At 43.9% G+C, this 26,489-nt stretch overlaps 1 protein-coding gene across 6 annotated transcripts in view; it reads right to left on the bottom strand.

Moving 5' to 3' along the window:
* The window catches only part of LOC122560494 (inactive rhomboid protein 1), a 365,137-nt gene that overhangs the window by 123,146 nt on the left and 215,502 nt on the right, over positions 1-26,489 (bottom strand). For all 6 annotated transcript variants that reach the window (XM_043711146.2, XM_087998010.1, XM_043711147.2 and 3 more), the window contains one exon: positions 10,743-10,879. In XM_043711146.2, the coding sequence (XP_043567081.1) occupies positions 10,743-10,879 (137 nt within the window). The remainder of the gene's footprint in view (positions 1-10,742; positions 10,880-26,489) is intronic.

Raw genomic sequence — 26,489 nt, 5'->3', positions numbered from 1 at the left:
GCGGTCGGAGGAGCCTTGGTGAATCACTGCAGTGTATCTCATAGGCAGTACACTCTAGTGATATGGAGTGTCGGTGGTGGAGGGAGTGGATGCTTGTGGCTGTAGTGCTATAATCGAGCGGGCTGCTTTATCCTGGATGTGTCGAGCTTCTCAAGTGTTGTTGGAGCCGCACCCATCCAGGTTAGTGAGGAGTATTCCATTTCCTGACCTCTGCCTTGTAGATGGTGGAGAGGCTTTGTGGAGTCAGGATGCGAGTTACTCATTATGGCACTGCTAGCTAACATTATTGATGTGGTGAGTCCAGTTCAGTTTCTGGACAATGGTGACCACCAGAATGTTGATAGGAGGTGACTTGCACTCGTAATGCAAATGAATGCCATGGAGCAGTAGTTACATCCTCTCGTTAGAGATGGTCATTGTCTGGCATGTATGTGGTGCAAATGATATTTGCCATTTGTTAGGCCAAACCTGAATATTATCTAAGTCATGCTGCATTTAAACGTGGACTGCTTCAATATCTGAGGAATTGTGAATGGTGCTGAACACTGTCCAATCATCAGAAAGCATTCCCACTTCTGACCATATGATGGTTGGAAGATCATTGATGAAGCAGCTGAAGATGGTTGCGCCCAGGACACCCCTGTGTAGAACTAACGTCTTGTGGCAAAATGGTAATGTCCTTACTTCTTAACCAGGAGACAGAAGACACATGACACCAGATTAAAGCGCAACAGGTTTATTTGAAATCACAAGATTTCAGAGCGCTGCCTCATCGTCAAGTAAAGTGGGGGGTCAGGTTAACCAGGAGGGCTGCATTCAAGTCTCAGCTGCTCCAGACACAGTAAGATCTCTGAACAGGCCGATTTGAAAAACATACCCTGAAGAACACCTACAGTAGATATGTCTAAGAAACCAAGAAGCAATTCACTCAGCATGGGAATAGACAGGATTTATCCCTTTTGAATGGCAGCTGCTGCAGTTATGAAGGTGTAAGTGTGTACTGTACCTTTAAGAGAGAGAGACAGAGAGAGAGAGAGACAGAGAGAGAGAGAGAGAGACAGAGAGACAGAGAGAGACAGAGAGAGACAGAGAGAGACAGAGAGACAGAGAGAGACAGAGAGAGAGAGAGAGACAGAGAGAGAGAGAGAGAGAGAGAGAGAGAGAGAGAGAGAGAGAGAGAGACAGAGAGAGAGAGAGACAGAGAGAGAGAGACAGAGAGAGAGAGAGACAGAGAGAGAGAGACAGACAGAGAGAGAGAGAGAGACAGAGAGAGACAGAGAGAGACAGAGAGAGAGAGAGAAAGCTAACAAGGACTGACTGAAAAGCACAGAGAATGCTGAACAAGGTAACAAATAGCTGGAGTTGTGTTGCCATGAAACAAAAACAAATTCGGCCAGTTTAAATTATGCCCCGATACCAAAATCCAATTGAATTGGAATTTACTGTTTGATGACAGTAACCAATGAAATGATGATCTGATGTTTTGAGGTACAATATTGGACATTTTGAACAGTTAGGGACAGAACTGCCAAACACCAACAAGTACAGACTGTTAGCCAAATAGCTTTCGGAAATGTACCTGTCCAGGAGGAAGATTGTGCTGAAGAGATGACCCAGGACTGAAGAGATGACCCAGGAAACTCAACAGAGAAAAATTGACAAAGTTGATTGGTTTTGAAAAGTGATTTTTTTTTTGTAAATCTGAAACAGGGCTTAATTAAAAAAGCCAGGATTGTAGAGTGGGAGGTATAAGGTACGTTTAAAAGATAGGAATTGTAAATAGTGGTTTTAATGCTCTCAGAATAAAATTGCTAATTTTCATTTTAAATAGTGACCACTGGGATAGTTCTTTGTCTCTCGAAATTTAACAGATTACGGCGTGAGATGAGTTTCTATGTGTCTGGTTTAAATTAGCAGAGGGGTTTAAACTGTGTCATGATACTGCAACATTTCAGGAGTTAGTGCTCCTAAAGGCACTTTAAGTCTGGTCTCAAATGTTCTAACGTATGTAAATATGAAGGTGTAGGTGTGTACTGTACCTTTGAGAGAGAGAGAGAGTGAGTGAGAGTGAGAGTGAGAGTGAGAGTGAGAGTGAGAGTGAGAGTGAGAGTGAAAAAGCGAAAAAAAGCGAGAAAAAGCTAGCAAGGACTGACTGAAAAGGTGAGTCAAAACCTGCAAGCTCTCCAATCTTAAACAGATTTCGTTTGGAGGGTTCCAACCCCTGGGGCACTGCTTGGAGAATACATTTCCCAGATGATTCCCATGGAGTGAACCGTGCCAGGGATTCTGCAGCGTCCCTGTGTACAACTCCAACCTCTGCTGCTCCTACAACACTCTGGCCATTGAAATATCTGGGCCAGTCCTTGGCAAGGGTGACATGGTGGCTCAGTGGTTAGCACTGCTGTCTCACAGTGCCAGGGACCCGGGTTCGAAGCCAGCCTCAGGTGACTATCTGCGTAGGTTTCTTCCGGGTGCTCTGGTTTCCTCCCACAATCTAAGTACGTGCAGGTCAGGTGGATTGGCAACGCTAAGTTGCCCCACAGTGATAGATGCATTAGTCAGGGGTAGATATAGGCTAGAGGAGTGCATTTGGTAGGGCTGCTCTTCAGAGGGTCGGTGTAGACTTTTTGGGCCGAAGGGCCTGTTTCCATACTGTAGGGAATCTAATCTAATCTAAAACAAGGAGCAACACCATACAGGTTTCCTCTTGTGAGGTTTCAAACAGGGGGTTATGTTTAAAAATAAGAAGCGACCTGCTTAAGACACAAATCCTCTTTCTCAAATAGCAGAGAAAGGGGAGTCTTTGACGTTTTAAGGCAGAGGCAAACCAAATCTTGATAAAGGGGTGAAAGGTTGTGGGAGGTAGGTGGGAAAGTACAGTAACCAGATCAACCATGATCTACTGAATAGAGGGGTCTAATCTCATCTCATAATTTACCCCTGAAGTCCCTCATCCTTGCAAATCGGTGTCGAACTCCCTCAAAGCCAAATCATCCTTCCTAAGTACGGTGTGCAGATCTGCTCTCAGTACTCTAAGAGGGGACTAACTTGGCTTTTGTATAACTGCAGAATAACATCTGTATTCTTATGCTCCAGCCCTTTAGAATGAAGGCTGGCATTCCATTAGCCTTTGTCGCTATTTTCTGCATCTGATGGTGGCATTTTGAAAAGCTGTGCAGCCGAACCTCCAAATCTTACTGACATCCACTGTACTTCCCTTCATGCCTTCTTCGAAATACCTTGATCAATCCTTTTTGGTGTGAAATGGATAACCTCACATTTGCTTACATTAAAATCCATCTGCCCACAGCTTTGCCCATTTGCCTAATCTATTAATATCCCGTTGTAATCTTGTGTACAAAGCTGCCCGATGTTGTGTCATCAGCAAATTTGGATATTTGACTTTTTACCCAAGTCGCTGATGAATATTTGTGAATAATTGAGGCCCCAATACAGACCCCTGTGGGACACCACTAGTCACAGATCCTGCCACCTAACCAATTTCCAATCCACATCAGCAATCTGCCCTCAATTCCACAGTCTTCAACTTTAGCGAACAGTCTCTAATGTGGAACTTGATCAAAAAACTTCCCAAAGTCCTTTGTACCTCCATCCACCACCTTTGTCACCTCTTCAAAAAGGGCTGAAAAGGTGTTGCTGGAAAAGCGCAGCAGGTCAGGCAGCATCCAGGGAACAGGAGAATCGACGTTTCGGGCATAAGCCCTTCTTCACCTCTTCAAAAAACTGAGTTTTGGTCACTTCGCCTTCGTGAGTCCGTGCTGACTCACCCTGATTGGCTGAAACTTTGATTATAGATTCCAATAATTTCCCCACTAGAAATGTGAAGGTAAGTGATCAGCAATTCCCTGGTTTCTTACTTCTTAAAGAGCAGAGTGACATGAACAAATTTCTGATCCAAAAGGGATTGATCAATTTGTTATTTAAGATGACAAAATGTTAAATATAGTGGATGTCCAATTAGATTTGGGGATTCAAGTCATAGCTCTTTAAAATGAGCCAGGAACAGGGGCAGAAAATAGTCATGGATCAGTGGTGCTGGAAGAGCACAGCAATTCAGGCAGCATCCGAAGGCCTGTCCTCGGATGCTGCCTGAATTGCTGTGCTCTTCCAGCACCACTGATCCAGAATCTGGTTTCCAGCATCTGCAGTCATTGTTTTTACCCCGCAGAAAATAGTCAAGCAAGCTAACTCCTGAACCCCAGGGAACTCTGAAAGATGATGTTTAGAGTATTGTCAATATGCTCTCTACCTCCTGATGACAGTGAGAATGAAGACAAATAGATAAAGAAAGAAAATGGATTCTTGAAAGTTTGTAAATAAATATATTACTGGTTAGTGAATGAATTGTCCTCACTTATTCCTACGCATCATTCAGATGTCACATAACAGGAGATGCTCCTAAAACAATACCATTTCATTCACTGCATTCTCAAAGTGATAAACTCTATGGCTCTAATGGAGTTTACTCATCCCCTCAACTATTCCTTCTACTTTGTTATTAAACAGTGATTTCAATGCATGGTGTTGCACTTTTTGCCATTCTCCGTTATGCTTTGCTGCCACCTAGTGTCCACTATTAAACTGCGGGCAGAGATCAATCAAGGCAACATATGGCATTAGCCAAAATTGACACACTGGGGACGATTTTTGGCAACACCTTCAGACACAATGATTCTCTGAGGTGTATGGACTGTGGTCTTGAGCACAAATGCCATTAGTACAAGATGCCATCTCTGTGCTGAGGAAGGCCTTCAAACTTCAGACTCGTATTTGAACTACTTTGCCTACACTTGCTCCAGCGCCCCCTCCCATCAGCTGGCTCAATGCAAACAGGGTGCTCTAAACACCTACTGAATGTACAACTACCAATTAATATAAGTAAAGTACTTTGGAGGTCTAAACTAAAAGCAGGAAAATGATGCTGGAAAAACTCAGCAGGTCTGGCAGCACCTGCAGAGAGACAAAAACAGAGTTAATGCTTCAAACCCAGTATGAATCTTCTTTGCAAGTGACTAATCGGCAATTACCCCGTTGGTCACATGTCACTTGCTACCCAAAAGGTTTTCTGAAACGTCAGCAACATTTCTGGGCAACGTGGTAAGGATTAGGGCGTTCCAGTGATATTAATTCTGAGAATGCTCTCAGACTGTCATTGAAGGGTCTGAAAGCATATGGATTTTTATGGGGGGGGGGGGGGTGGTGGGGGAGAACAGCTTAGTGCCTCAGAGGAGTGAGATCTAACACCTGACTCTTCGTTACGACATCGATAACAGACGACGGAAATAACTGTAGGGAGGCCAGTAACCTGTCACCAAGTCACCCTTTATTTACAAGTTAACAGTCCTTGACACTGATCCAGCTCCCTCGTAGCCAGCTTTCAGACAGAACAGAACGTCTGTTTATTTTTTGTGTCACTCCTGTTTATACCTATCAGCCAGGGCTCTCTGATTGGACCAGGTTAACAGCCCCAATCAGGGAACTCATATTCTATGAGGACTACCAGGCTGTATTCACAACAATCATTACACATCAAGGTAACTTGTGCATCGTTGCTACATTAGTATAAACTACACATTTTTGTAAAACAAGAGCCTTAATGCTGTTGATGTGGTGTACGTGGATCTCCTGAAGCCACTCAGTGCAATGCCACACAACAGAATTGCAAGGAAGGTTATAGGTCAAGGAAATAAAAGGAGCAGTGCCAACATGGATAGAAAACTGGCTTTAGGATAAGAAAAAGACAGTAATTGTCAATGGATGTCCTTCAGCTACTAAAGGTGGAGAGAGCAGTAAGATGGTGACATGGCGGCTCAGTGGTTAGCACTGCTGCCTCACGACGCCAATGACCTGGGTTTGATTCCACCATTCAGTAACGTCTGTGTGGAGTTTGCACATTCTCCCTGTGTCTGAGTGGGTTTCCTCCAGGTGGTCAGGATTCCTCCCACAGTCCAAAGCTGAGTGGGCGAGGCGGATTAGCTACGGGAAATGCAGGGTTACAGGGAAAGGCAGTGGTGGGTTGCGCTTCAGAGGGTCAGTGTGGAATCGATGGACTGAATAGCCTTCTTTCACATCGTTGAGATTCTATGATTCAAAAGCATACAGTGTCCTCAGCTTTATTAATAAGGATATAGAATCTAAGAGCAAGGAAGTGATGGTGAACTTGTACGGGACACTGCAAAAGCAGCAAACATGGAACCCTAAGTTGGAGTAGATATTTTTATTTGCACTTTACAGTGGTATGGCTGGGGATCACAATGCAACATTCACTGGAAGTCTAGATTATTCTATCTTTATAACATGACCATTTCACAAAACGTAATGGTTCTAGTAGAGAACACTGTCTGAAATGTGGTGGAGGAATTCACGGGGCGGTGGTTGGTTATTTAAATTGAAACAATATGTAGTGTAATTAGGAAAAGGCAGAAGATTTCCACGGGCATAATGCTCAAGAGAGATAGGATGGTGCACAATGGGCTGATACCTCTGCAACGTAACAATTCTGTGAAATAGTTTAGTACCTCCAACACTTAATTCCCTCCAAGTTGTGCAGTCGAGTTGCAATTGTAAGATTTCAATTCATGCTGAACACAAATTAACCCTTTTAAGTTTACACATCAATGCATACACACAAAAATTCAACAGCCTCCATACTTATAATAAATCAGGCATGTATCTTTCTTATCCTCACAAAGTATTTCAATTAAAATGCAGTTCACTAGATAACATTAAGAAAAACTGCAAAGTTCTGAGTGAAAGAGGAATTTTCTGACATACTGATTCCAGGAAAAAGAACCATTCACATAAACACTACTATAAAGTTTTAAATAGTGGGTGGATATCTATTATAAAACTATCAAGGGAAAACAGTTTTTAAAAAATTCCTTGGAATCACTGAAGAGACCGTGGTTATTTAATTGATGTTGAGTATCCTCAATAAAAGTGAAATTTGTATCATAGAATCTGTACAATATGGAAACAGGCCATTAGGCCCAACCAGACCACATCAACCTCCCCTCCCCCCCCGAAGAGTAACCCACCCAGACATATTCCCCTACCTTGTTACTCCACATTTACCCCTGACTAACGCACCAAATCCACATGTCCCTGAACACTATGGGCAATTTAGCATGGCCAATTCACCACACCTGCACAATTTCGGACTGAGGGAGGAAACCCACGCAGACACGGGGAAAATGTCTGTGTGGAGTTTGCACAGTTTCCTGAGGCGGGAATCGAACCAGAGTCCCTAGTGCTGCGAGGCAGCAGTGTTAACCACTGAGTCACTGTGCCACCCCTGTAGATCTGAATTCTTGATGAATGGACTGAAAACAAGAAAAAGCCTTTCAGTCAGGTGTTATAAATCCATCTCCTTGATCTTGCTGCTCAGTTAATCTTGTAGATGTCTTAATATAAGGCCTGTTTAAAAGTTACCCTTGGAATATACTGTTCTGGTGCATTTCTTTGTCCAGCTTCATTGTGTTTCTTCCCCCCCCCCCCCCAAGTTGGATAATCAAAAATAGCCTTTCATCTCAATATGTGAACCTTTATTCTAATGTGTAAAACTCCAAGAAGGACAAACTAAACTCACTCTCAACGTCAGCAAAGCTAAGAACTGATCATTGACTTCAGAAAATAAAAGGAAAACAGACCCATTCGACATCAATGGAACTGAGGTGGAGAGGGTGGAGAACTTCAAGTTCCTCACAGCGACAATAACTCAACCTCCCACGTAGATGCGACAATCAAGAAGGCACAACAACATTTCTTCCTCCTCAGTGCCTCAGGAAATTTGATATGTCCATAAGGACCCTCACCAACTTCTACAGATGCATCATTGAGAGCATACTGTCCAAGTGAATAACGGCCTGGTGTGGCAACTGCTCTGCCCAGGAATGTGAGAAACTGCAGAGGAAGGTGTGCACAGCCCAGACCATCGTGGGAGCCAACCTTGCTTCCTTGGACTCCATTTTGCATGGCTCATTGCTGCAGAAAGGCTGCCAACATCATCAAAGACCCATCGCACCCCAGTAATGCTCTCCTACAACCCCTTCCATCAGGTAGAAGATACAGAAGCTCGAACACACGCACCAGCAGGTTCAGGAACAGCTTCTTTCCAGCCTTTGTTAGACTGATGAATAGATTCTCTAGCCTCGAATAATGCTGATCTTGCTAACACTGATCTAGCCTAGCACATGCCCTGTGTAATGTAACCCCTGTGTATCTCGAAAACTTTTTGATCTGTACATCCTTGCTTACCAAGATGTGCCTGTACTGCTCGTAAACCAAGCTTTTCACGATCCCACAGTACACATGACAATAAAACCAATAAGTGATGACATCACTTCTCACTGTGCCTCAGTACACGTGATAATAATTAATCAAATCTAACAAAATAGGAGGTGGCTTTAGTCATTGTTAAGTACAATTCATGCTGGATTTTGTTTATTAATGGTCTCATGAACTTGGTTTAACCTGTAATCAGGTGATTGCTGTGGCCATCTTAAATCAGTAATTTTTAAATAAGTATTTTAGTCGATTATAGGTGCCAGACAATAGGATTCACAAATTGATAAGTCAATTTTTATCACTTTCAATAAGTCATTGAAACAAGAATATTAGTCAGTCAGCTAACACCCTCTCAAACAGAGGGACTAGAGTAATTCTTCCTTTTCAGCACAGTCGATGTGGAACATCACAGGTACATTCTATCAGTGCTGAAAGGTTTGATCCTACTTAGCACTGCTCAGTGGCCTGGAAGTTTGTTCATTTTGTTAATCAGCTGGAAAAGAGGCATGTTACTGCACAGTAAAGTTAATATCATGTTGCATAGTGCTTATATGATCTGTGGAACGCAGTGCCCCATTTCAAATAGTTAGACTTTAACTTTATCCATTTTCACAAAGGCACGGGGAAAATTAACCGTACCTTATTTCTCCTTTCCGAAATATTTTTGGATTGTGCAAGAGAGATTAAATTTTGAGCGATATTGACTAATAACATTACAGCAAAGCAATCCATGTCATCAGTAATTTGACAGATGAGTACTGTTAGGTATTATACTCCTGTTCAGAGCAAGGTGAGGTGTCAGTTAGCTCGGTTGACTGGATGGCTGGTACAGTGACATCAACAGCGAGGGTTTAATTTTTGCACCAGCTGAGATTACTGGGAAGGATCCTCCTCCTCAACCTCTCCCCCCCCCACCCTCCCCAGATGTGGTGACCCTCAGTTCAAACTACGACCAGTCATTTCTCTAATGAAACAGCAGCCTGTGCAACTTTACCTTCATCTGAAAGCAGAACACTTTGTACTGAATAAAAATTACACCAAGACACATTAGCACCAAATGATAGCGAAAGCCTCATTTTAGGAGTCTGCTGTATTCTGACAGCGCGGCCAGTTGTTGAACATGGTCTTGCTGCTGCCAGTTTTACCAATAAGGCCTCTTTTCTGTAATAAACATGTAAAAATAGCCACAAGAAACTAGACTCAGCATTAAATGCAGTGACTGAAATAAACAACATTAAAATAAACCACATTATGCAGCCTTCAGGTAGACAAATCAACTAAGGTAAACAAAAATGATTCAATTTGAAACTTTCAGTCTGCTCAATAAAAAGTGAAAGAACTGCAGATGCTGCAAACCAGAAACAAAAACAGAAGTTGATGGAAAAGCTCAGGCGAGGAGAAATCAGAGTTAATGGTGACTGGAACCCAGAACGATAACTCTGATTTCTCTTCACAGATGCTTGCTAGGTCTGCTGAGCTTTTCCAGCAACTTCTGGTTTTGTTTTCAGTCTGCGTTTTGATGAGGTTTCTGCTCCAGAGTTAAGTGTACACACACGGAAGGGTTAAGGCCTTGCAAAGAGCAAGTATTGAGTGAGGTGCCAGAGGGCTGCAATTAATAATAACGCGCATTTCAAAAGGGGAAGGTAGGTACATCAGAACCGCCAAACTATAGCCGCCTCATAAAATGTGTTCCGATCAGGTCTGTACAAATCAGCGTGTTCATGACAGCCTGTGGGCTTGGCTCCTTCCAGGAGAGAATGTTACACAGAAACAATTACTCCTGACAGAAAAATGTATTAATTGTTTGTCTATTCATGCCTTTTTTTTTAATGTGCTGACTACCTGACCCAGCAACCACTCACTTCCGACAGGAACCTTAATACTTCTTGGATTAATGAGAGAAGGTGGAGATAGACTAACCTGGGTCATATTCACTGAAAAAGAAAAGCACAATTCAACTTGCCCTGATTTCCCCATCTTATAATAGTCTACTTCAGAAGCAATCACAACCTGAATACTATGGGTGTAACAGCTACTGAATAAACACCGTTATCCTCCCACCAGACTCCAGTTAGTTTAAAGCATTTGAATCTTCTTGTAGTTTAGTCACTTATTTTCTTAACCCAGTTACAGAAACTGATGGGGAAGTCATTAAAATCACACATCATGTTAATTCATGTCAAGAAAATACAAAACTTGGAAACAACGGCTTCAGTAACAGGAGCAGAGTGTTTAGGAACTATTTTTGCAGTAAACAGCTTGCGACAGAAGCTTGCCTGAGGGGAAACTGCCTTCATTCCAAGCTTGAACTATACAAGTATTTTCAGTGTTACAATCTCCCAGTCTACAAGTCACTGAGTCAAAGCAAATCAAGAGGTCTTCGCCTTACAAAACGACGAGAGAGGGTTTTCCAAACATTTCAAAAAGACTCTTACCTTTTGATGGTCTGTGTTATGGAGGTCTGTCTTTGAAATGCAGTCCGCCTGTGTTCATTCGGTGGTGAAGATAACCTTGTGCTTTCAGGTGGCATGCTGACACTTCGCAGAAATGGTTGAGGTCTTGGAGGCTGGCCCTAAAATAAAGCAAAAGGGATGTTACTTCCATCTAAAAAGAAGAGTTCGCTTTAAATTCACCAGCCACTTCCATCACCTGTCATCCTCAGCTCCTCTGCACAGATAGAGAGGCATAGTTGTTTGATTTGATTTATTATTGTCTCGTGTCACTAGGTACAGTGAACAGTTTTGTTTTGTGTTCAGTACATACCATACAAAGATCATAGGGTGAGAGAACACAGTGAGGAACACAAACTTCTGGCTGCAGAGGAGGTGCACAAACAGCAAGCTCAACATTAGATTTGAAAGTTGAGAAGTCCGATCAGAAGTCTAGTAACAGCGGGGAAGAAGCTGTTTTTGAACCTGTTGGTATGTGGGCTTAAGGTTAGTATCTTCTGCCTGACGGAAGAAGTTGGATGGGATTGGAGGGGCCTTTAATGGTGCTCGCTGCCTTTCTAAGGAAACAAGTAGAATAGGAGGGGTCAATGGGTGGAAAGTTGGCTTGTGTGATGGGCTGCCCATCCAAATTACCCAATTAACAGCTGGAATTACTTCATAATAGGGCAACATCAACGTGCAGTTCGGCAGAAACCCAATAGTCAACCAGCAAAAACAAACTGCTGGCCTTTAATTGCGAAAACAATAGACTATAAAAGTAGGGCAGTATTTCTGTAGCTACACAGGACATTAATGTAAGTACTGTCGATGGATTTGATCACTTCATTTATATGAGGCATATCCTTACATTGGAAGGTTTTTCCACAAGGTAGACTCCTGGGATAAAGACTGAGACATTAGTTATTGGAAATTAGAAGAAAGAATTGAACTAATTGAAGGAGACAAGAGGGGGCCTTGATAGTTAAGGTGCTGGGAGGATGTTTTCTCTCATGTGGAAAACTAGAACGAGGAGGCACGGTTCAAAGCAAAACCAAAAGAGGTCTCCCATCTAAGATGGAAGCAAGGAGAAAGCTCTTCTGTTGGTCGCCTCACTTTCCCAGTGAAAAACAGAGATTGGTCATTGCATATACTCAAACCCGAATTCAGCAGGAACGTGATTGGCATGGGAGGGAGGCTTTATTCGGGACGGTGGAGGGATGGTGGCAGGGAAGTGGAGTTAATGCCACAATCTCATCAGGTATTATGTTACTGACTCCCGAGGCAAGCTCCAGCAACAAGCTTCCCCAGCTCACGATCTTACATTGCCTCTGCCAATCTTTGATCATTCTCCGCCCTCACTACCCACCAGCAGTACCTGCATTCCCCCATGCTATTTTAGCTGAATGGATGACTCTCCTTTTTGCCAAAGTTACCTTTAGGCAAGCTGTCTGGATATCTTTTGCAAGTCCTTTCAAGATAAATATTTGGCAATTTGCCCTTTATGTACCAGAAGCTGGGGTGGGGAAGATGCCAGAGGTTGTGGAGGAAAACAGGGCCAAGGAACATACAACAAATGGCAGGACTTTGAGAAGTCTGAAGGAACAGATGAACCTTGAAGCTTATGACCACATACCTCCTGCATGTGGAGGACAGGTTGATAAAAGTGGTCAAAACATGAGATATTGACCAGGCCTTAGAGCACACAAGTTGAGAGGTTACGTTAGAACTGATTATTCCACATCAGCAGAACTGCATACAGTCTGGACACTGTATTACAGAAAAGGATGCAATCATACTAAAGAGAATACAGTATAAAGGAAATGTACAGGGAGGTTACTGAGAATATAGAACATTAACACAGAAGATTGGCTATTGGTTTCTTGAAATCGGAGGTGACCAAGGGCAATTTAACTGAGGTGCAAAATAAATTGCATGGACACTTGACTGAGTAGAAACAAACTGGTTTATCGCCCATCAGCAGACTTTTGAACCAAAAACAAATGATTTGAAAAACAGCTATCAAAAAGTGATATTTCACAATAGGAAGAGCAGAAATAAAACCCGGTATTGTAGAACTGTCTGCTTTCACATCGAACTTACATTCCTATTGACTCGAATTCAAGTACAATATCAAGCAATCTGACAGGTTGCTACCAACTTAACTTGCACCACCGGAGTCAAGCATTCTCACCATGATATTGCAGAGTATTGAGCACCGTGATATGCTTTTCGAACTATTTTTATTTGCATCGAGTGTGTAATGATATAGACTCTTCAGTGTTTGACCCATACACACACCTTCCTCACAGAGATGTACAACTTGGAAACAGACCCTTCAGTCTAAGTCGTCCATGCTGACCAGATATCCCAACCTGATCTAGTCCCACCTGCCAGCACCCAGCCCATATGCCCCCCACACCCTTCCTATCCGAAATACCCATCCAGATGCCTTCTAAATGTTATAACTGTACCAGCCTCCACCACTCCCTCTAGCAGCTCATTCCATACATGTACCACCCTCTGTGTGAAAACATTGCCCCTTGGGTCTCTTTTATATCTGTCCCCTCTCAACTTAAACCTTTGCCCTCTAGTTCTGGACTCCAGGACCTCAGGCAAAAATAGTTTGTCTATTTACCCTATCCATGCCCCTCATAATTTTATAAACCTCTGAGGTCATCCCTCAAGCCCCGATGCTCCAGGGAAAACAGCCCCAGCCTGTTCAGCTTCTCTCAATAACTCAAACCCTCCTACCCTGGCAACATCCTTGTAAATCTTTTCTGAACCCTTTCAAGTTTCAAAACATCTTTCCGATAGGAAGGAGACCAGAATTGCACGCAATATTCCAACAGTGGTCTAACCAATGTACTGTACAGCCGCAATATGACCTCCCAGCCCCTGTACACAATACTCTGGCTAATAAAGGAAAGCATACCAAATGCCGCCTTCACTATCCTATCTACCTGCGACTCCACTTTCAAGGAGCTATGAACCTGCACTCCAAGGTCGCTTTGTCCAGCAACACTCCCTAGGACCTTATACACTTAATGGTAAGTCCTGCTAAGATTTGCTTTCCCAAAATGCAGCACCCCGCATTTATTCGAATTAAACTCCATCTGTCACTTCTCAGCCCATTGGCCCATCTGATCAAGATCCTGTTGTAATCTGAGGTAACCCTCTTCGCTGTCCACTACACCTCCAATTTTGGTGTCATCTGCAAACTTACTAGCTGTACCTCTTATGCTCGCATCCAAATCATTTATGTAAATGGCAAGAAGTAGAGGGCCCAGCACTGATCCTTGTGGCACTCCATTGGTCACAGGCCTCCAGTCTGAAAAACACCTTCCACCACCACCCTCTGTCTTCTACCTTTGAGCCAGTTCTGTATCCAAATGGCTAGTTCTCCCTGTATTCCATGAGATCTAACCTTGCTAATCAGTCTCCTGGGGGGAAGCTTGTTGAACGTCTTACTGAAGTCCATATAGATCACATCTACCACTCTGCCCTCATCAATCCTCTTTGTTACTACTTCAAAAAAACTCAGTCAAGGTTGTGAGATATGATTTCCCCACACAAAGCCATGTTGACTGTCCCTAATCAGTCCTTGCCTTCACAAATACATGTACATCCTGTCCCTCAGGATTCCCTCCAACAACTTGTCCACCACCGATGTCAGGCTCACTGGTCTATAGTTCCATGGCTTGTCCTTACCACCCTTCTTAAACAGTGGCACCACATTTGCCAACCTCCAGTCTTTCGGCACCTCACCTGTGACTATCGATGATACAAATATCTCAGCAAGAGTCCCAGCAATCACTTCTCTAGCTTCCCACAGAATTCTCGGGTACACCTGATCAGGTCCTGGGGATTTATCCACCTTTACCCATTTCAAGACATCCAGCACTTCCTCCTCTGTAATCTGGACATTTTGCAAGATGTCACCATCTATTTCCCTATAGTCTATATCTTCCATATCCTTTTCCACAGTAAATATTGATGCAAAATGCTCATTTAGTATCTCCACCATTTTCTGCAGCTCCACACAAAGGCCGCCTTGCTGATCTTTGAGGGGCCCTATTCTCTCCCTAGTTACCCTTTTGTCCTTAATTTATTTGTAAAAACTCTTAGGATTCTCCTTAATTTTATTTGCCAAAGCTATGTCCCCTTTTTGCCCTCCTGATTTCCCTCTTATGTATACACCTTTATACTCTAAGGATTCACTCGATCTATCCTGTCTATACCTTACATATGCTTCCTTCTTTTTCTTAACCAAACCCTCAATTTCTTTAGTCATCCAGCATTCCCTATACCTACTAGCCTTTCCTTGCACCCTGACAGGAACATACTTTCTCTGGATTCTCATTGTCTCATTTCTGAAGGCTTCCCATTTTCCAGCCGTACCTTTACCTGCAAACATCTGCCCCCAATCAGCTTTCGAAAGTTCTTGCCTAATATCTTCAAAATTGGCCTTTCTCCAATTTAGAACTTCAACTTTTAGATCTGGTCTATCCTTTTCCATCATTATTTTAATTTTAATAGAATTATGGTTGCTGGCCCCAAAGTGCTCCCCCACTGACACCTCAGTCACCTGCTCTGCCTTATTTCCCCAAGAGTAGGTCAAGTTCTGCACCTTCTCTGGTAGGTACATCCACATACTGAATCAGAAAATTGTCTTGTACACACTTAACAAATTCCTCTCCAGCTAAACCCTTAACACTGTGGCAGTCCCAGTCTATGTCTGGAAAGTTAAAATCCCCTACCATAACTACCCTATTATTCTTACAGACAGCTGAGATCTCCTTACAAGTTTATTTCTCAATTTCCCTCTAACTATTGGGGGGTCTATAATACAATCCCAATAAGGTGATCATCCCTTTCTTATTTTTCAGTTCCACCCAAATAACTTCCCTGGATGTATTTCTGGGAATATCCTCCCTCAGCACAGCTGCAATGCTATCCCTTATCAAAAATGCCACTCCCCCTCCTCTCTTGCCTTCCTTTCTATCCTTCTTGCAGCATTTGTATCTTAGAACATTAAGCTGCCAGTCCTGCCCATTCCTGAGCCATGTTTCTATAATTGCTATGATATCCCATCCCCATGTTCCTAACCATGTCCTGAGTTCATCTACCTTCCCTGTTAGGCCCCTTGCATTGAAATAAATACAGTTTAATTTATTACTCCTACCTTGTCCCTGCCTGCCCTGACTGTTCGGCTCGCTCCTTTTCCCAACAGTACCAGTCTCAGATCGATCTCTTTCCTCACTATCTCCCTGGGTCCCACCCTCCACCTTACTAGTTTAAATCCTCCCGAGCAACTCTAGCAAATTTCCCTGCCAGTATATTAGTCCCCTTCTAATTTAGGTGCAACCCGTCCTTCTTGTACAGGTCACTTCTACCGCAAAAGAGATTCCAATGATCCAAAAATGTGACTCCTTCTCCCATACATCAGCTCCTCAGTCATGCATTCATCTGCTCTATCCTCCTATTCCTGCCCTCACTAGCTCATAGCACTGGGAGTAATCCAGATATTACTACTCTCGAGGACATCCTTTTTAAATTCCTGCCTAACTCTCTGTAATCTCCGTTCAGAGTCTCAACCTTTTCCCTTCCAATGTCGTTGGTTCCAATGTGTACAATGACCTTTTTCTGGCCCCTCTCCCCCGTGAGAACATTCTGCACCCTCTCTGAGACATCCTTGATCCTGGCACCAGGGAAAGAACACACCATTCTGCTTTGTCGCTGCTGGCTACAGAAACGTCTGTCTGTACCTCGACTATAGAATCCCCTAACATAATTGATCTCTTGGAAGCCGACGTACCCCTCATTGCATTAGAGCCAGTCTCAATACCAGAAACTTGGCTGTTCGTGCTACGTTCTCCTGAGAATTCATCACCCCCTATATTTTCCCAAACAGCACACCTGTTTGAAATGGGTACATCCACAAAAGACTCCTGCACTAGCTGCCTACCTCTCTTACCCTTCCTGGAGTTAACTCATCTATGTGACTGTATCTGTGACTTTCCCCCTTCCTATAACTGCCATCCATCACATACTGTTGCTGTTGCAAATTCCTCATCGCTTCTATCTGTCTCTCCAACCGGTCCGTTCGATCTAATAAATGCTGTTGGAGACGAATCTTATGGCAGATATAATCCACAGTAACCCTTAAACTCTCTTTAAACACCCACATCTGACAAGCAGTACATATCACTCTACTAAAGGTCATTTTTTGCTCCTTCACAATCTGCAGACCCAGAAAATAACACTGTCTTATCCCTCTACAAAACACAGCCCCAGGTTAAAATATAAGCCATAGCTATTAATTTAAGTTTAATCAAGAGACATATCTCCAAAACCATATAATTAAGAAAGAACTCACTCTACTCACTACTGCAGCCTTTCTGTTGGACACACTTAAAACAACGATTAACTTATCTGATTCTGTGCTGTGAACTTCACCCAAACAGGTTCCTCCAAGATTAGTTGTGAATGTCACTGTTTGTTAATTTCCCCAGATGCACTCCGATGTCCAGTGATACATGAATTCAAAACAGCAAAGGCAGTAACTGTGCAGGTTCTCTCTCTCTCTCCTGCACGGTCCTCACCATGTGCTTCCTTTGTCTGTTCCTCTCCCTTTTAAAACTGCTGTTTACATTACATTACATTACAGTGTGGAAACAGGCCCTTCGGCCCAACAAATCCACACCGACCCACCGAAGCGTAACCCACCCATACCCCTACATTTACCCCTTACCTAACACTGCGGGCAGTTTAGCATGGCAATTCACCTGACCTGCACATCTTTGGACTGTGGGAGGAAACCGGAGCACCTGGAGGAAACCCACGCAGACACGGGGAGAATGTGGAAACTCCACACAGTCAGTCGCCTGAGGTGGGAATTGAACCCGGGTCTCTGGCGCTGTGAGGCAGCAGTGCTAACCACTGTACCACCATGTTGTTTTGACTTTTTTTTTCCCCAAAGTTCCAAAACAATGCAACAGCACATAAAACAGTAATTGCTCTTCCTGGAATTCAAGGAAGTCACCTCCAACCCCTAAAATAACTCAAAAAAAGGAGCAGCTGTGACAGCCAGAAATTTTTCCTGTCCTCCATCTTGGATTACCCAGAATCTCATTAAAGACATTTCTCAAAAGTTCATCTCAGCATAAAACATGCTCATATTCATTGGCGCTGTCTGTTAGTGCATTTATATGACCTCCAAACCTCCTCCTTCTGGCAGATCAATCATTACGATGACACAAAGGGTAGCTTTGTGAACTGAGGAACACTGGTTAAAGGCCACTGCTTTGTTTCATTTGCTAGCATCCCAACATGTTGACCTCACACAGAAATCACAAAAGAAGCAAGGAAAATCAAGATTTGGAGATGCCGGTGTTGGACTGCAGTGTACAAAGTTAAAAATCACACAACACCAGGTTATAGTCCAACAGATTTAATTGGAAGCACACTAGCTTTTGGAGCGACGCTCCTTCATCAGAAAAACACTGGGAAGCTGTAATAAAGAACTTTCCTACTCAGAGATCTTTCATTCCACAAGGCCATTGCATGTTGTAAGTTTGCTCGCTGAGTTGGTAAATTTATTCTCCGACATTTTGTCACCATGCTCGGTAACATCATCAGTGAGCCTTCAATGAAGCGCTGGTGTTCGGTTCTGCTTTCTATTTAGGCGCTTTGGTCTGTCGAGGTGGGTGGTGTCACGTCTGGTTCTTTTTCTGAGAGGTTGGTAAATGGGGTGCAAATTGATATATTTGTTAATGGAGATCTGGTTTGAATGCCAGGCCTTCAGGAATGCCCATGTGTGCCTTTGTTTAGCCTGTCCCAGGATGGATGGATGGATGGTCCCAGTTGAACTGGTGTCCCTCGTTGTCTGTGTGTATGGATACCAGGGATAGTTGGTCATGTCCTTTTGGTGGCTAGTTGGTGCTCATGTATCCTGGTAGCTAGTTTTCTGCTCATCTGTCCAATGTAATGTTTGCTGCAGTCCTTGCCGGGTATTTTGTATGTGATGCACGTTATGCTGGTTGGTGGTACGGGGTCCTTTAAATTCATCAAGAGCTGCTTCAGTGTGGTGAAAGGTTTGTGGGCTACCACGATACCCAAGGGCTGGAGTAGTCCGGTCATCATCTCAGAGATGTCTTTAATGGATGGCAGGGTGGCTAGAGTCACTGGGTGTGTTGTGGCTTCTTGTTTTGTTTGTTGTACCACCTAGCAGTAGTCTCAGGGACTGGCAAACCTGAACTCCATGCTGACACTTTGGGGTCACGTTCAAATCCCACCATGGCAAATGGTGAAATTTAAGTTCTGAAATAAAACATAAGCTAATCCAAAGAAGAACATTGGTGATTCTTGGAAAAATCCATCTCGTTCACTCATGTCTTATATGTGAGATCTGGCCATCGCTGGCTGGGCTAGTATTTATTGCCCCGTCCCTAGTTGCCCTTGAGAAGGTGGGGGGTGAGCTACCTTCTTGAACCATTGCTGTTCACCTGTTGTGGGTTGACCCAAAAAACTCTTAAGGGAGAGAATTCCAGGATTTTGACCCAGCGACAATGAAGGAACAGCGATATATTTCCAAGCCAGGATGGTGAGTGTATTGGAGGGGAACTTGAAGGTCGTGACGTTTCCACATATCCGCTGTATGGAAGTGGTTGTGGGTTTGGAAGGTGCTGCCTGAAGATCTTGCTACCTTGGACTCACAGCAACTGAATCTATCCTGGCCATTCTATTAACAAAATTTAATAAGGAAAGGGAGTCAAATATTCAGAGTTAATCCCACTGGGACTCTGGAGCAGGCACTAAAATGAATTGCAGATTGTATGAATAAACGAGAAAACGGAGACGAAAGAAGTTCAGAACATCGGTCCTTCCAACCCTGTCCACCCGGGCACCCAGCACCCGCTCCACCTGGGCACCAAGCCTCCACTCCACCCGGGCACCCAGCCCCCGCTCCACCTGGGCACCAAGCCTCCACTCCACCCGGGCACCCAGCCCCCGCTCCACACTGGGCCTGGACTCCAGACTGAGCCAGTCTTCACCTCAAGATTCTGGAGCCTGGGAGACTACTCTGGAATCACCTCAAATCTGGAAGCTCAGGCTGAGGCCACGCCAGGCTGGGAAAAACCATCATGGGCCGTTGGTAATGTAAATAGAACATGATGGAAAAATGCAGCACTGAAACATTAACTATTTTTTCTCCACACAGATTCTGCCTGTCCTCCCAGGTATTTCTAGCATTTCAAAGTTTTATTTTCAATTCCCGGCATCTACAATATTTTGCTTTTATATTAACATGGTGGGGGGCGGAGGGGGGGGGCGGGGAATATGGTTTGAGGATAGGGTGGGTGCATGGGCACATAGAATGGAGGAAATTATTTTGAATATGATAATCCTATTAACTTTTGTACTCCTGCCATCAGTAAGCATCTGTTTCCCATTGTAATTAAAATCAAACATGTTCTGTCGACACAAACATATGTGGTCATTCCTGTTTTCTTAATTTTGCAAAGATGTGCACCATAAACAGAGCAGCAGCGTTATTACTCTCAACTCTCTAATCCACTAAAATAAACAAGCTGCAGATCACAATTTTCCTTTAATCACATGATCAATGGCTGATTGACCACACATTTTTTTATTCCATGCCCTGCAGAAAAAGTAGATCACTAGGCCTGAGCCCTGGAGACAGCCAAGACGTCAATGTGCCGGATACAGAGAAAAAGTTTCACTGGGGGCAGATCTTCACTCAAAGTTCTTAACAGTAAATTTGACTGGGTGGACATGACATATAAAAATGTCCATAAATTGAAGCAGCATGGATTTTTTTTTAATAAGATTCCCTGCAGTGTGGAAACAGGCCATTTGGCCCAACAAGTTCACACCGACCCTCTGAAGAGTATCCCACCCAGACCCATTCCTCTATTCTATTACTCTAGATTTCCCCAGACTAATGCACCTAATGTACACATCCCTGAACACTATGGGTGATTTAGCATGGCCAATTCACCTGACCAATTCATCATTGGGCTGTGGGTGGAAACCAGAGTACCCGCAGGAAACCCGCGCAGACACGGGGAGAATGTGCAAACTCCACACAGACAATTGCCCAGAGCAGGTCCCTGGAGCTGGGAGGCAGTAGTGCCAACCACTGAGCCACCGTGCCACCCCTTACCTTGTTGACTAAAACATTAATACTCTAAACTGTGAATTTACTTCACTTTAATTCTTGTCTCTGTTACTTCACACTCTGTTGATTTTAATTTCATGTTTACATCCTTGATGTCTCCAATGATTAACTGTTTGGGATAATTCCATGCCTGTGCACAATTGCCTACTGCAGTTCTGAATGTTCTCCCCATGATGTGCAGTCCATGCATCAATGGATGAGCTCTCTATTCTCCCAGAACAAATCAAAGACAGTGACTGCCATCTCAAGGCACAGGATAAATAACCTGTACCTCTAACGGAACTGGAGATCATACCTGACCTACAGCTATAAAAACAGACACACAGTATAAGCTCATTGGGATATTGTTTGCCTGCATAACAAAGGAGAAGTCACCCTATACGAATCTGGGACAGGAAATCAATCCAATACTAACAACCTGTACAAAACCTTATACAGAAAGCTGCTTGCTTCTTTAACGCGGCTAAAATTTCTTTTATTTGTTAATGTAAAACAGACAACTAGTTTATCATCCCATGAAAGAACTAACTGCTTGAAAGTCAATTTATGTGGGTGTTCATCTTTCGTCTATTCAGAAACTTGTGACACCATTGTCCTCAGAACCCAGAACGTTATATTATACAGGACAGACTACATGACAAAGGTTCTGGATTAGTGGTGCTAGAAGAGCACAGCAGTTCAGGCAGCATCCAAGGAGCAGTAAAATTGACGTTTCGGGCAAAAGCCCTTCATCAGGAATAAAGGCAGAGAGCCTGAAGGGTGGAGAGATAAGCTAGAGGAGGGTGGGGGTGGGGAGAAAGTAGCATAGAGTACAATAGGTGAGTGGGGGAGGGGATGAAGGTGATATGTCAGGGAGGAGGGTGGAGTGGATAGGTGGAAAAGAAGATAGGCAGGCAGGACAAGTCATGGGGACAGTGCTGAGCTGGAAGTTTGGAACTAGGGTGAGGTGGGGGAGGGAAAATGAGGAAACTGTTGAAGTCCACATTGATGCCCTGGGGTTGAATGTTCCGAGGCGGAAGATGAGGTGTTCTTCCTCCAGGCGTCTGGTGGTGAGGGAGTGGCGGTGAAGGAGGCCCAGGACCTCCATGTCCTCAGCAGAGTGGGAGGGGGAGTTGAAATGTTGAGCCACGGGGCAGTGTAGTTGATTGGTGCGGGTGTCCCGGAGATGTTCCCTAAAGCGCTCTGCTAGGAGGCGTCCAGTCTCCCTAATGTAGAGACCACATCGGGAGCAACGGTTACAATAAATTATATTGGTGGATGTGCAGGTAAAACTTTGATGGATATGGAAGGCTCCTTTAGGGCCTTGGATGGAGGTGAGGGAGGAGGTGTGGGCTCAGGTTTTACAGTTCCTGCAGTGGCAGGGGAAGGTGCCAGGATGGGAGGGTGGGTTGTAGGGGGGCATGGACCTGACCAGGTAGTCATGGAGGGAACGGTCTTTGTGGAAGGTGGAAAGGGGTGGGGAGGGAAATATAGTCCTGGTGGTGGGGTCTTTTCGGAGGTGGCGGAAATGTTGGTGGATAATTTGGTTTATGCGAAGGTTGGTAGGGTGGAAGGTGAGGACCAGGGGCGTTCTGTCCTTGTTATGGTTGGAGGGGTGGGGTCTGAGGGTGGAGGTGCGGGATGTGGACGAGATGCGTTGGAGGGCATCTTTAACCACGTGGGAAGAGAAATTGCGGTCTCTAAAGGAGGCCGCCATCTGGTGTGTTCTGTGGTGGAACTGGCCCTCCTGGGAGCAGGTACGGTGGAGGTGGAAGAATGGGAATATGGGATGGCATTTTTGCAAGAGGTAGGGTGGGAAGAGGTGTAATCCAGGTAACTGTGGGAGTAGGTGGGTTTGTAAAAAAGTCAGTGTCAAGTCGGTCATCATTAATGGAGATGGAGAGGTCCAGGAAGGGAAGGGAAGTGTCAGAGATGGTCCAGGTAAATGTAAGGTCAGGGTGGAATGTGTTGGTGAAGTTGATGAATTGCTCAACCTCCTCGTGGGAGCATGAGGTGGCGCCAATGCAGTCATCAATGTAGCGGAGGAAGAGGTGGGGAGTAGTGCTGGTGTAATTATGGAAGATCGACTGTTCTACGTAGCCAACAAAGGGACAGGCATAGCTGGGGCCCATACGGGTGCCCATGGCTACCCCTTTGGTCTGGAGGAAGTGGGAGGATTCGAAGGAGAAATTGTTAAGGGTGTGGAATCTGGTTTCCAGCGTCTGCAGTCATTGTTTTTAACCTACATGACAAAGAACCTATTCAATTCTGCTGTTCCTGTGCAAATATGCACAAACTGAAGATTCACCATTAAAGTTATAATAACTTATAAGAAGTTATGGTAACTTAATGCAGCTGGTATACACATCACCATCATAAATTTATTTACAGCATGAATCCCTTAATAATCATGCAACCTTGCTTTAAATAAAATTTACCAGCAGAGAGCCTTCTCATGTGCATCCTCAACTGACTACTCAGATGTCATGGTATTTGAGGAGAAATTGACTTGAAATTAAATAGACCGTCGATATTTTGTGTGGCCACTTAATTGAACAAGAATATTTACATTGAAGTAAATACCCTAAAAACCATAATAATTGGACAGGATAATAAAGTAATCTTTGCAATAGTTGAGGGGTTTTTGGGAGGACGGGAGGCTGAGGAAAAAATTCAACATATCACTTCCTTTAAAAAGGTAGATCTTGTCACACACACACACACACACACACACACACACACAGTTTTCCCTGGAGCGGAGGCTGAGGGGTGACCTTAGAGGTTTACAAAATTATGAGGGGCATGGATAAGGTAAATAGGCAAAGCCTCTTCCCTGGGGTCAGGGAGTCCAGAACTAGAGGGCATAGGTTTAGGGTGAGAGAGGGGAAAGATATAAAAAAGACCTAAGGGGCAACTTTTTCACACAGAGGGTGGTACGTGTATGGAATGAGCTGCCAGAGGAAGTGGTGGAGGCTGGTACAATTGCAACATCTAAGAGGCATTTGGATGAGTATATGAATAGGAAGGGTTTGGAGGGGTATGGGCCGGGTGCTGGCAGGTAGGATAGATTGGGTTGGGACATCTGGTCAGCATGGACGGGTTGGGCCGAAGGGTCTGTTTTTATACTGTACACCTCTATGACTCTATAACTACTTTCCTCCTATCTCTCAAAGCTTTGCCAAATACCCATTATTTCAGATCTCATTGAAATGGAGAGATATTTTGATGTCACAAGTTGGAACTCTCTTCCTCAGCTGGCAGGGGAGGCTGGATCAGTTGTTGATTTTAAATTTCAGATAGATAAATGTTTCTAAAGTGAAGGTGTTACATGATATGGGTCAAAGGCAGGTATATGGAGTAAGACCACAGATCAGCCGTGATTTCGGTAACTTTATAGAATCCTTACAGTGCAGAAAGAGGCCATGCGGCCCATCGATTTTACACCGACCCTCCAAAGAGCATCCCACCCAGACACACACCCCTACCCTATCCCTGCTATCTTGCATTTCCCATGGCTAATCCAACTTGCCTGCATGTCCTTGGACACTACGGGCAATTCAGCATGGCTAACCTGCACATCTTTGGACTGAGAGCAGAAACTGGAGCACCCAGAGGAAACCCACACAGACATGGGGAGAATGTGCAAACTCCAAACAAACAGTTGCCCAAGGGTGGAATTGAACCCAGGCCCCTGGTGCTGAGGTGAAGTGTCACCCCCAAACCATACTGAATGGAAGAACAGGCTCGAGGGGCTGAATGGCCTACTCCTCTTCTTAACTTTCTGCAGAAGCAGAACAAACACCTTCCGATACAGCTCCTGTAGCTCCAAAAACAGGAACTAACAAAAATGTCCCTTTTGCACCGATGAGGAGAGTAGTTCACAAAGAAAGCACTTCACATGATGGTAGTGCACATCCCATTTGACTAGGTGGTCACAATCAATGGGCCTGGGATATATCCTTGCCAAATGATGAAAATGGAAAGGTAATCTGACTTACATACGCCAGGATCTGGGCTTGCTCTGTGGTATGAGACCAAGGTACATAACTAAGAATGGGAGGTGGCGTTAGAAAGGAGATTAACTAAACTGAGCGGGCTAAACTGTGGCAGATGGAGTTCAATGCAAGGAAGTGTAAAGTCATCCCATGTTCAGCACAAGACTGAAAAATCAGACTTGCTTTAAATGCAGAGGCACTAGAAACGACTGAGCAGTGAAGGGATTTCAATGTCTGCATAGACAGATCACAGAAAGCTAGTGCACAAATACAGAAAGTAATTTAAACAGCTTAAGGAACGTCAGCCTTCATCTTAAATGAGTCAGAATAAGAAATGGAGAACTTATGCTTCAGTGGTTTTGAGATCCCCAGCTCCCCTCTGGAGTGTTGTATTCATTTGGGGAACCACATACTCCATGAGAATTCATTGGGTTTGGAGACAGACTCAATAGAAGGTTAGCAGAGTAAAATCCCAAGGGTCGGTTCATATTCTGTAGGAGTTTAGATAACCGAAAGGCAATCTTACGGAGGCAGATTCACAAAACGGCCAAATAGACTCTATACCGAGCAGCTCATCATGTGGCGCGGGGAGCAATCTTAAAATTAAAGATTGAAAATCAGGAATTTCCAAGTGATTTCAAACAATTAAAGTGATTTAAAATCACTTTCCAAATAAAGAAAATAACAAAGTGTTGCAGACATGAATTCTCCCACTCAAAAAAATGCTGGGCCAATTGAAATTTGCAAGCAAACTGTTGGGATTTGTTATAAGGATGGGATATGGCAAAATTGAAGGAGGGTGGGTAATTGACCTTGACATACATGATCAAACCACATGGTGGAACAGGATGAAGAGGCTGCATAGTTTGTTCCAACTCCCCTCTTCATTATTTCTTTAGAGGTGAGACTGCTTTAAGAAGAAGCTTTGAAAAATGTTGTTTATGAACTACTGTGGGACAGAAAGAACGTTTAATTGCACCTGATCACACTGAAGTTTTAATCTTCTTAGCTTCCCACACCACATGCTGCTATTCAATAAAAGATAAAAGGGATGAATATGCGTTGAGTCAGCCTTCAGAGAAGTTCATGGCATAAGATGGAGTTAGTAACAGGTTTCAACCCTTTACCACACAGAGTCTCCAAACAGCAACTGGAAAGCCACAACGTTATTACATCCACAATACTTTTCATTAAACTCCCAGCATGTCCATTTGTCACCGATAATTTAATTTAAAGATGTATTATATATTTCCACAGAAAGCACGAGGAGAGATCTTGTGCTGGATGGGATAACTTCACACCAGCATTTCCCACGATTATAGCTCAGAACTGAAACAGGCCAGTTATGTCAACTGGCCCCTGCTAGGGTTTGTTCCACATGGAGTTCCTCTTTTCAAACTCATCACCAGCTCTTCCTTTCTCCCACATGTATTTAACTGATTTTTCCCTTGCACCTTATTTGTCCGATTGAATTAGACAACTTTGGCAAATTAAACACGCTTACCACACAGAGTTCCTCCTGTGATCCCTGCCTCCTACTTTACGGCCTTCATTTTGGAATCTCGATAAGTGACAATA

Source organism: Chiloscyllium plagiosum, unplaced genomic scaffold (genome assembly GCF_037043375.1).
Source record: "Chiloscyllium plagiosum isolate Xiang-an unplaced genomic scaffold, Cpla_swu_hap1 HiC_scaffold_20, whole genome shotgun sequence".
NCBI classification, from domain to species: domain Eukaryota; kingdom Metazoa; phylum Chordata; class Chondrichthyes; order Orectolobiformes; family Hemiscylliidae; genus Chiloscyllium; species Chiloscyllium plagiosum.
This window is presented reverse-complemented; position numbering and strand designations above follow the sequence as displayed.